Source organism: Mesocricetus auratus, unplaced genomic scaffold, assembly GCF_017639785.1.
Source record: "Mesocricetus auratus isolate SY011 unplaced genomic scaffold, BCM_Maur_2.0 Super-Scaffold_100676, whole genome shotgun sequence".
Lineage (NCBI taxonomy): Eukaryota > Metazoa > Chordata > Mammalia > Rodentia > Cricetidae > Mesocricetus > Mesocricetus auratus.
In genome coordinates, this window is record NW_024429266.1 from 121,499,776 (window position 1) to 121,512,252 (window position 12,477).

Below are 12,477 nucleotides of genomic sequence, written 5' to 3' on the forward strand. Positions count from 1 at the left end.
AAACTTTAAGAGTTAGCTTAATGTAATCCGTAAGCAACACTTGGAATTTCTTGAGAGAGTTGTTATAAAAGTGGGTTCATGCATGCGCAGTATATGCACATGTGTGTGCTCATGCACAGATGGCCGATAAGGATGTCCCGTCCTGATTTATCATTCTATGCCTTATTCTGTGCTAGTCTAGTAGCCAGCAAGCTCAGTTCTTCTCCTTCCTCTGTTCCTCCCAGCTCCGGAGTTACAGGTGCACCCAGCCATGCCAGCTTTTCATGTGGGTGCTGAGGATTGGAACATGCGCACTTACCTACTTCCAAACTACCGTAAGAGAGGGTTTTGATGTTTACACACAAAAACTTATAGTCTGTAACCCCTTCTAAAGTGCTACAGGGATCGTTTATTTATATATACCTTTGTATTTTTAAAGCATCAGACCTTGAATATTTACTTAGAATTATGAAAATATCTTAACTTTGAATGAAGTAACAGTGATAAGTTTAGCTTTGCTTTTTATCACTTTGTCAAATATTTGAAGTTTTCAAAAAGTGATCGAATATTGTAAAGTATGATTTCCCTTGACTGGACACTGTATGGCTAACTAACAAAGTCTGATGCTAAAATCCTATTCAAGTCTAAGAACGACACTTGCTCTGTGCGATGGGAGTTGTGGCTTTTGTTTAATGTTGCACAACTTCATTATACCATGTACTCAAATAGGTATGAGATCCAGCCAATGTTTACAACAATTTCTACTTCAAAAGTGATCTACTGAATATATTTATAAAATGATATAGAACTTACTCAAGAATGCTAATGATTCCCCCTTCATTTTACAAATAGCCTTTGCAAACTCAGCTGTCAGGGTCTCCAAGTTTCTAGCATTCTGCATCAGTGGACATTCTGGGAGCAAAAGAAAAATCAATAGAGCATCTTGATGTTGAGAATGGTACGGAAGATTTCTGATCAGATTATCCTTAAGACATGTGGTTATCTATGATGAAAAGGGGACAAAGAACAAAGGTGGGGTTATAGAAGACACAGTATTGCGATTGAATACAAATGATGTCTACAGGTTTTGTTCCACTATCTTCTAGTTAGGAAGTCCATTTAAGTCCTTCTGAAGCTAAATTGATAAAACACCATCAACCCTTAAACTCATTTGAGCTATCTGTCTATTTTATTTTAGGGTACATCAAGGAAATAAAGTGAAATTACATGTAAATGGATATATACAGTGAATATTCTGTTTGAAACTAAGGCAAAGTCCTCCAGAAACAATTCTGAAAGCTGGTTGCAGCAGAACATATGTGCAGTCCATTACTCAAAAGGCTGAGATGGGGAATCATGAGCTCACAAATTCAAAACCAATTGGGTGTGAGCTTGGCTTGCCTAGTATGCATGAAGCCCTGGCTTTGACCTATAGCACCAAATAAATCAGGTATGGTTGTACAACACTCAGAAATAGGGGAAAATGGTCAGAAATTCAAGGCCACCCTAAAGAGATAGAGCCGGTCTGTGATTCGGAGACCATGTCTCAAAAAGAGAAAAAGAAATGGCTGTTACTCTTAACACACAGAGACACATACAAAATCCACTTTGGTCTTTTTTTTCACAGCCAACATACTCGGAATTATTACTTACTTCATTCAGGGATAGACTTTTAAGAGACAACAGACATAAAAAACAACCCAGTAGGAATAATTGGAGGTTTTGTGGTGGTGGCAGTTTGTATTTTTTTGTGAAAACAAATGTTATTTCTTTCTGCATTCCCCAGGGTGGTCTGGAACTCTTGAGTGCCTTGAGCATCTTGCCCCAGCCTCTCATGTGCTAGGATTACAGGCACTGGCCAGTATGCCTGTCTGTGTGGCTGTCTTTATGTTTGTTTGAATGTATATTGAGTGTGGATGTAAAGGAAGAGACTAAATCAAAAGACAACAGAGAAAGGAAGTCACTCAGTTTAATAGAGTTCAAACCCGCATCTATCTGGCCTAAAACCAGCCTGGAAGAGAACCATTGTGTCCTGTGTTCATGTTGAGAAAGGAAGTCACTCAATTTAATAAAGTTCAAACCCGCATCTATCTGGCCTAAAAGCAGCCTGGAAGAGAACCATTGTGTCCTGTGTTCATCTTGCCAACTTTTTTCATTTCCCTTCTAGTGTCACAGCAGACGGCACTTCTCAGCAGCCCCTGGAGTTGAGTGGAGCCTTGTGAGGGAGGGAGGGACAGAGGGAGGGATGGGGGGAGGGAGGGAGAGAAGGAGTCCTAGCTTCTGAATATGAAAGTGATATGAAACCCTTTCAGGTTTGCTTTCTACGATCTCTCATGTGACCAAACCCAGGAGATCAAATAAAGGATTTCATAGCCTTAGGGTTCTGAGATATTGGAATGGAGCCCGAGTTAAGAAGAAAAAAAAGAAAACCTGTTTGGAATTGCCTCCTCCTCCACCCCTTGTTGGATTCGGTGAGAGAATTAGATCTTCATTGGATTAGGTTCTTGAGGCCCAGGACTTGTCTGCCAGAGCAGCTAGCACTAAAATTGTCCATCTATGGATCTTCACATCTTTAACTACAGTGTCTGCCTATACATCACATAGTGCTAAATGAGATGCTATATGCAACAATAAAGTGTGGAATTCTGAATGTTACTACATTTAACATTGTTACAGTTGTTGTTTTCATATCTAAGAGAATTCTTACATTTTAATTATTTTATTTTATTTTGGAGCCAGGACCTTATGTAGCCCGGGCTAGCCTTAAACTTGTTACGTAGCTGACAATGACCTTAAGTTCTTTGATTTTCCTGTTTTCAAAGTGCTGAAATTACAGATGTGTTTTACCATGCCCTGTTTTTATGGTGTGCTGGGGAGGAAATTAATGGTAATTTCTGTGGATTTTAGTAGGTGTTATATAGAAAAACTCATCACAAAGTCAATGACTCCAAGAAAAATAAATATTAAAGTTAAACTTCTTTCTGTATGTGATGTCATGAAATCTTGAATTTACTAATGTGCATCATTTCCCAAGGGATTTTATTAAGAACTCTTTTTCATGATCTTCCCACGATACTAACATGTCTCAGAAATTACATGGAGAAAAGGACCTGGAATTATATATTATATAAATAAATTCTTGGCCCGAATGTACTGAACATCTACTATTCTTTATCTTGAAAATGAAAAATACAATATTTACTACACAGTAAGCAGAAGTTCCCCCATTCTCTTCCAAATGTAGAATGTGCTTGGATCCTTTTAAATGGCATGGAGATTAGCTATACGTATATATGTGATATGGTAATAGAGATTGAATTATGGATCATCTATGCTAGGCAAATACACTGGTACTGAGCTACACCATCCCTGAAGATTGTTTTAAACTGAGGTCAACTGAGATATAGCTAAGGCAGAACCAATCGTTTTGGAGCTTCTCTTACATCTGATTCAAGCATAGACTCCTGGGAGCAAAGAAGGAAACTGAGCACTCAGACAACACACACTTGAATGAGGAACCATACAAGGAACATCCCAGGTAGACATGCTTTCCATCTATCTCTGTAGAAACCCTTTTGTTCTGCCCACAGAAGTCCTTTCTCTCCCTTTCTTTCCCTAATAAGTTAGTACATAAATGTTGTCCCTAGTTTTCAATGCAAGTAAATACAGCCTGTCTTCCTTTTTCTTGTACAACAGATTGCCTGTGTCTCCCCAAAATTCACATGTTGAAATCATACCCTTCAATGCAGCGACGAGTTAAGACAAAGAATTTTGTTGGTGATTAGGTTATAAAAATAGAGTCCTCATCAATGGGATTAGTGGTCCTATAGGTAAAGCCCCTAGCGTTATCCTTCTACTACATGAAAACACAATGAAGACACAGTCTTCAGTCAATTCCCCCCTTGTCAGATACTGGTTGTGTTGGCAGTTTAATCTTAGGGCTTCCAAATGTCCCAGCTCCAAAACTACAAAAAGTCAATTTCCTTTGTTTATGAGATACCCATTCTATATACTACACGATGTTGTGGTTTCCCAACGTACCAAGACATCCTGATAGCTGTCTATTGCAAATTTGCAGCTTCCGGTACTTACAACCAATATTTGTAGTTTCCTTTCTACATGCCAGAATCACAGACTTTAAAGACGAACTAAAATCATAGGTTTAAAAAAATGCTGCTGGGCATTGGTGGCACACGCCTTTAATCCCAGCAGTCAGGAGGCAGAGGCAGGTAGATCTTTGTGAGTTCGAGGCCACAGCCTCCAAAACAATACAGAGAAACCCTGTCTCAAAAAACCAAAAAAACCAAAACCAAAAACAAAAAAAAACTGCTACCCAAAAGAGAGAAGGGATGAATCAGTAGCAGAAATTCATCAGAAACACACCCAACGTACATCCCAAAACAGACATTTTTCTTTTTAAACCACTCACCAGAGGGTATCCTGCTTCCTAAACCACCATTTGTTTTATATGCGTTGCTAGATGGAAGCTCTGTGTCTCAGTATTACTTTCCTTCCGTTGAAAACAAAAAGACTATATCCAGTGTGCATTTAATAGTTTAAAAAGAAATAAATGCCACAACCTATCACAATGTCTGAACTATAGTACCTTCATAATGGAGACTAGTCCCCTGTTCAGCCCATCCATGGGTCCTTGCCACCAACCTCCCACCAAACCTGAGCTACTATTAAATTGTTCCTATAAAGAAGTGTGATTGTGCTGTGTCTCAAGTAAGCCAAATAAACAGCGGTTGTTACCGAGGAAGAAATCCATTTCACTGCTGTTAACTTCTTGAAGACATTCCTTGCCATTTTTAAGTCCACGTCAATAAAATTCTCCTCTCCGGTGTCTCTATAAACACAAAAATGTTAAAAATGAATAAACAGATGAAAAAAGAATATTTTGAAACTTCAGATGGTACTACTTGTTTTTTTTGTCTTACCATGCACAAAATAATAACTTTGTTTAAAGGTTGCCTCTTTTCAAAATAAGACTAGAGTGACATAGAAATGTATAAATGTGTTCTTGTTAAAGAGGAATAAACAACACTTGTTATCTCTATGTCAGTAACATCAATTATGGGCTGCAATTTTAGCAGGATTTTATTTTATTTCATTTTACTTTATTTTATTTTTATGATACTAGGCTTGAGCCCAGGACTTTTGACTTAGGGCCTTGCACATGGTAAACCATACTCTGCCACAAAGTTACAATCTGAACCCTAGCAAGACTTTTTTTTCTGAATCACTTGTGCCTGGACATTTTCTGATCCCTGGCCTGCAAGATTTTATATGCTAAATCTAAGAAGTCATCAACTCTAACAGTCACTCTATTCTAATGACTAGAATTGCCTCCTCTACACATAAGGCCATTTCTGTTTACTTATTTGTTACTTATTTGGATATTTATTACTTGTTGAAACAAAGTCTCACTATGACCAGGCTGGTCTTGATCTTCCTACCTCAGCTTCCAAGTGCTAGGATTTCAGGTATGCACCATTACGTCTAGTCACCATTTCTACTTCAGCTTTGTGTTTCTATGGTTACTTTAAAGGTGGAGTGATGCAATAATAGTGGTTTCCTATTCCCAGAGACCTTGTCAGCACAGAGGTTTGATGTTTCATTTTAGAAACTTTTTGAAAGATGCATTAACTCATTAATGGGAAACCCTAACACATAGTTTGTGCAGTGGAAGTCTCTGAATCGCTTATCTCAAAGCCATGCCCTTGCTATTTCCACTAGCCCTGGATCCTTGCATATTTACTCAATTCTTTTCAGCCCCGCCCCTTTCTACAATGAAACACTGCCCAGATACTGTCTACTTAGCAGCTTGATTTAGCCATATTATGTGACCAGCATCCAGCAAGTCTAACAGCTTAAAAAATAATATTTTGTGCTTGCTGATTTAAGTATCAACAGTGATATTAGAATTAAACTATGTAGACAAATTCTAACTGTAAATTTTCCTTCAAAATTCTTTCTCCTTTGCAACATTTGCCAGGAAGTTTAAAACTCCCAGAAAGTGGTCATGGACATGATTCTTCTTAAAAAAAAAGTATTGTAGAAGAGGAAGAGGTCACTTCTGCCTTGATCCTGGACCTGTGGACTTTTCTGATGGGTCTAAGAACTCAATTAATATAACAAAGATTGTCAAGAGAAAGGCATACGAGTTTTATTAAAATTGTATGTACAGAGGGACAAGATAAGTCTAAAGAAATGACAAAAGCATGAAGCATTATGCATTTTAGACAAAGAACAATATGTTTGTGAAGGAATAATAAGATAAATGGGTGAATATACTAAGGCAGTAACTTTTTAGGATATGAGGAGGAAGAAGAGAAGGAGGAGAAGAAGGTGTGTGTGTGTGTGTTAAGGTTACTCCAGTGAGTATCATTACAACTCCACTTACAAGTCTACTTTCTCACTTTGATTTAGAGTGACACATTTTCCTTAGCTCTTATTATTGTTTGCTGCAAGTAAAGATAAACTTGGCCTGAAAATCTGTTCGGGAGTTATCATGCTACTGTGGGATATTTGTACACTGTGTGAAGGTATATGTCTGCGTCTGGTGTGATAACAAGCTGGGTAGGAGGTACAGGTGGGATCTCCAGGCAGAGCGAGAGGAAGCAGGATGTACAAGATGGAAGAGAAGTAAAAAGCCGTGGGGCAAAACATAGATTAATATAAGTTGGTTAATGTAAGTGATAAGAGCTAGTGGGGCAAGCCTAAGCTATAGCCTGAACTTTCATAATTAGTAAGTCTCTGTTGTTTTTAGTGAGCTGGTGGCCCAAAGAAAAATCTGTTACAACATGCCTTAGGTGATTTCGGCTGGAAATAATCAATTTACCAATTTGGCAATTTAGGGCTGGTATGGCCTTAACTTCTAAAGTATGAGTACAGAAGAGTCCCCTATATTGAGTAGGGGAATCTGAGGCTAGCATAAAGAAGAAAGGGGGCATTGTGTCCCAGAGAATCTTTACCTTCAAACTGGAAGGAAAGAATGGGAAAGATATAGCAGAATGGGTAGGGGATTATAACTATTCATTACAACTATCCTGGTAGAGCCATGCAAGAGTTTGTAGGTGAAGACACTGACACCCACTGTCCTTGAATCAATCAGCAGCAAATAGTTCATCAGTAAGGGACAGAGCTTCCAGAGTCTATCCTCTTTCTATGCCTGAGTGTTGATGGGCCCATTCTTGTCTAGACCCTGATGGGGCACGTCCTTCTGTATGCTGTGAATATATGTTTATCTAATTGGTTGAAAAGTAAATGTTGATTTTTCGGTAGCCAGGCAGGAGGTACAGGCAGGGCAACCAGACTGAGAAAATGTTTCTATAAGATCAGGCTACAGGAAAGCTTGTAGAGCATTTTCTTAATTAATGATTGATGGGGGAGGGCCAAGCCCATTGTGGGTAGTGCCAATTCTGTGCTGATGGTCCTGAGTTGTATGAGCAAGCCATGGGGAGAAAGCCAGTAGGCAGAACTTTTCCATGGCCTCTGCATCAGCTCCTGCCTCCAGGTCCCTGCCCTGTGTAAGTTCTTATCCTGACTTCCTTCAATGACAAACAATTATTTGGAAGCATAAGCCAAACAAACCCTTTCCTCCCATGGACATGTTTCATCACAGCAATAGTAACTTGAATTAAGACACACTCAAAGAAAGAAAAGAGAATCAAAGGAATTGCTGTATGTGTAGGATCAATGAGCAAGGGTCAAGACAGTGTCACCAGGGAGTGTTGACACAATGTGTACTTTACCATCTTTTGAACCCATGAGTCAGTCTGAAGCAAGTTCACATGAGAAGCACAAGACCTATCGCCACGAAGTAGTGAACATACACAACAGCAACAGACAGAGCAGCAATGTTCAGTCTCCCGTGGAGACAGAGAAGAGTCTAGGACCCTTGACATTGCTGGGTCCTCAACTCTTTCTTTATACACTGAGATTCCATCTTGTGGGATCCACAGGGATGAGAGAAAGAAGACCCAAATACCGAGCGGTAAAGGAATTATTTAAATTATTAGGCAATATCAGCATGTGGGAGGTGGGGGCAGGGAGGTCAGCTGTCCAGTGTCCTCCTCTTCTACACATCAAGGTCAAGGTCAGCTGGACTACATGAGTCCTAAATGCACTACTAAGTCTGTCTTAAAAATTCAAAGCAAATTTACTCTCAGAATCAGATAAGTAAGAAAGAAATTAGATTTTCCCTGTAGTGATTTGTGAAAAACAAAATGAACAAGATCTCATTTCTTCATTGATCCCACTGAGCAGGAACTATAAATTAATTTCTGGTTTTTAAATAGTAAAGCAATATCAGGCACATTTGACCTGCTGTATTTATACCTAGCCCAAATAAAACATTTCCTCCAAAAAGATAACAGACGAAAGAATATGAAGGGGTTAGTTTATAAAATGAAAGAATCCTTTATCAGCCAGAGAATTCTCTGTGTTGGACTCTATGTGCTGACAAAATTCACACTCAATCTGGTTCTATAATTTTCATTTTAAATAAAGCCCCAGTATTTGAAATTAAGGTAATTCCCATCGAAGTTTTACCTTTTCTTCAAAAAGCTTGCAGTCAAACAAGCACAAGATGAAAATATGATGCTGATTTCCCTGCAAATATAATAACAAAGGCAAATTCAAAACTGGACAAAGTGTCCAATCTTCTGACATTGTGAGGTAACATTATCATATACTTGGTCTTCAACCTGTGGATCATGACCCCTCTGGGGTTGAATGATCCTTTCACAGGGGTCACCTAAGACCATCAGAAATATCAGACACTTGCATTATGAATCATAATAGTAGTAAAATTACAGTTATGATGCAGCAATGAAAATGATTTTATGGTTGGGGTTACTACACCATGAGGAACTGTACTAAAGGGTTGCAGCATTTAGGAAGGTGGAGAATCACTCTCATATATAAATGTGTTGGGTAGTACTTATAGATAGCCTAGGATTTACGTGCCCTGTGAGTTGGAGGATAGATATACCTAAAGCCTCCTTTATCTTATGTCTGGGTAAAAAATGGAGCTCTAGATTCATCATAAATACCCAGAGTATGAGTATCCTACTTGTGGTTATTACTACTGAGTCTCACCAAAACTCTTCATAGTTGATTTTCCAGACATTTGAATAAAAATCTATCACTCTGAAGACCTAAATTCTGAAATGCTAGTGAGTCAGCAATGAAGACCTGAAAGCAATACAACTTACATTAATTCATTCCTACATCTGCCTTACTTAGAAAGGGGTGTGGGGCATACATTTTCCCTGTAGCTCTTACATACAGTAAATAGAAGATTAATCGCTATCCACATCAACAACTGATCCAACCAAAGAGGTAGTAACAGAGAATCATTCTGTCACAGCTAAGTCAAACCTTCTCCCTTACGGTTAAGACAATGAGATCAGTGTCTGAAAACCGTGGAAGTGGCTGTAAGTCATCAAGCTGGGTCACCTTTTGGCTTCTTCACACTCTTTCTTTCGTTTTGCTGCTCTCCATTTCTCTGCCAGTGACTGGTTGATTCGGCTAATTTTTGGCAGGATTTTCGTGGAAACACTTGTGGACCTAGTATGCTTCAAGGAAGAAAATAAAGGCAAAAATGACCAGGAAATACACACATGTATTGAGAAACAATAACGCACCTGACACACGTAAGTTCTGCCTTCTTAGGCATGTGTTTGGTGGGTTGAGCTTTGGCATCAGATTGGCCTGAACATTTGGCTTTCTGACATGGGCCATTTCACTTGCTCTGCATTTTAGAAAGTGTAATAACACAAGAAAAATTGAAAATAGAGCCTGAAATGGGTAATTATAAATCAAAACTCATCTTATCATTATTCACATGGCCACAAGAGGGAAATAACACATGTCAATCAACAGGTGAATGCATTTCCAATATGATACATAGATAATATGCAATGAAATATTATTTAGCATTGAAGAAATTGATATACTAATATAAGATGGGTGTGTACTAAAATATGCTAAGTGAAATAAATCAAATAAAAACAGAAGGCATTATAAGATTTCACTTGTATAAAATATGTCCATATACCAACTTACAGAAACAAAGCACATACTACCTAGGACTGAGGAGGTGGAGAAGTGAGAAATTATTGTTTAATAGACATCAGGTGTCTGTTTGGAGAGTACACGATTTGAGAGGTAGTGACAATAGTTGATGGCATTATGAATGCAATTAGTGCCACAGAATACTGTAGGCAATGTGTCTTAAAGGGTACATACACCACATAGATGCATCTTATATGTGATTAGAGATAGGGCCACACTATACAGTCCAGACTGGCCTGACACTTGGGATCCTCCTACCTTAGCCTCCTGAACACTGGATACTTGGTGATGTCATAGTAGCCCATGCCTGTCATCTCTGCACTCAGGAGGCTGTTGTAAGAGGATCCTAGTTCTAGATCAGACTAGATACACTGTGAGAACTTGTATGAAAGATAAAGAGAGTGGCATTAATGTTTTGCTGTAAAGTATACCTCCATCTCTACTGAACTTGACATGACTGGCAAAATTCTATATCACTTTGTTTTTCAAGAATCAAATAAAATCCTCTTGAAAAATATGTGTACCACTATGCTGCAAGTCCCCGTCCCCTTCCATTCCTGGTGATGGTGTCTGAGCCAAGGCCTTGTTCACACAAGCAGAGGTGCCACTAATACTCACCTCTGCACCCTACCTGAGCTCCTTGATCTGAATCCTGGTGCCTTTGTAGTTTATCAATAGCATGATTTATTTTCTCTTACACCCAAGGAACTCAGTGCAATGTACCGCCCCCTACTGGCACGTATGTGTCATTTATTCAAAGTCCTTAGCTTCTCTATGTGCATGCCATCAGACTATGCCCTCTGTCCCTCCTTCCTTGGAAACTTGACAAGCACACATTATTGGGGACTGCTGAGAACCTTGAACAAAATGGAGTCTGTCAACCATTTCTTGGCCTTCTGCCTACGTGACTGTGGGCACACATGCCCTTGAGACAAAGGAAAAAAAGCTAACCACAAAAGTTAAATTTACACAGGGCAGCCCACCCGCCTAGCCAGGGGGAAGTAACCCTAATAGAACAATTGCCTTTGTTGGCAAAGGGTTAATGTGTTACTTTTTACCCCTCCCTAATTCCTGCACCTGGCTTACGCTGACAAACATTTGTGGAATGCAATTGATGGAAAATTACAGCTTCATCTTTACCTTATTTGGTGTATATTTGAGTTGAGACTTGATTTACATGCCTGAGATTCTCCACTATAAAAACCATTTCGCCCCCACGAATAAACGCTCTTGATCAGCAAAAGTTGTCTTGAGTCTGTTTTCCTTAACCTCTTGAAGTTTGCTTTTTAAGATCGGATCTGCTCGTGGAGACCCACCAAATTAGTAGCGACCCTCATCGCTTCATCCCCGCGGGTCGGGGATCCCCTCCAGGGTCGCAACTCGTCACTTGTGTGTGTTCGCCACTGCTCCTGTCATTGTGCTTCTTGTCTTCATTCTTGGCAACTTCAAAGTTGATGAAAGCAATCTATGTTTTACTCCAATATCCCAGTTCCCAACTTTAGCTCCATTCCTGTCTCTTCTTGTTCTAGCTATTCATGACCTGGATAAGGTTTCTAAACTAAAATGATTGACACCTGGGATTAGATGATTCTTTGATGTGAAGGATCCTACACATAATAATATATTTAATTCTTACTGTTCCTATCCCCTACCCAATAGTAGCAGTGGCTGTCAGTGTGCCAATCTAAAAGGTTTGCAGACACCTCCAAATGATTGTTAGGATGCAAAGTCACACTTACTTGAAACACACCACTTTATCTCTAGGGTATAAACTGGACTTGATCATTAACAACTGCTCCATTTTAAGGGTCGGTTTGGAACAGTCCTTCTGACCATCACACACCATTTTCTCGATTCATTTTTAGAGTGAAGCCCTCAATGCAGCATTCTTTCATGTACTCAGATCTTGGACTCCACGATAATCTCACTCTTCTTCAACTGGCTTAGCTCCTACTCTAATCCCTCTCACTTACTGGACTGTACTGCAAAACTCCAGCTGTTGTTATGTTCAAGTCCAGATTACTCCAGAGCCAGTTCCAAGTATCTAACACCACTAAAGACAGCTTCACAGGGTGCTGACCAAGGACACTCATTCTATTACCACAAATTTCAAATGGACATTCTCTCTTTCTCCCTCCCCCTCCTTCCCCCCCCCCATTTTGAGATATCGTTGCCCATCTTCTTTTGCCTTTACTCATTTACCCCTGCTTCTCTCACACTCACATTAGCCTTGGCCATCAGCAATAACTAATCACAGCTAACCCCCAACCTGCAGTCACAATGGTCTATATCTATGCTCAGACCTCCCAGTTCTGTACTTACCATAGTTTTTCTCAGCCTGACATAAGGCCTGGTTATTCTCAACTGAATTGACTCTATCAGACTGGCCTGCACTTTTCTTTTTTTCTTTTTTCT

At 39.4% G+C, this 12,477-nt stretch overlaps 1 protein-coding gene across 3 annotated transcripts in view; it reads right to left on the minus strand.

Annotated features, from left to right (window-relative positions):
• Herc6 (HECT and RLD domain containing E3 ubiquitin protein ligase family member 6) overlaps positions 1-12,477 on the minus strand; it is a 58,944-nt gene that overhangs the window by 30,293 nt on the left and 16,174 nt on the right. For all 3 annotated transcript variants that reach the window (XM_013117723.3, XM_021230610.2, XM_021230612.2), the window contains exons 9-12: positions 9,445-9,563; positions 8,536-8,595; positions 4,735-4,828; positions 793-982 (exon numbers count right to left, since the gene is read on the minus strand). In XM_013117723.3, the coding sequence (XP_012973177.1) occupies positions 793-982; positions 4,735-4,828; positions 8,536-8,595; positions 9,445-9,563 (463 nt within the window). The remainder of the gene's footprint in view (positions 1-792; positions 983-4,734; positions 4,829-8,535; positions 8,596-9,444; positions 9,564-12,477) is intronic.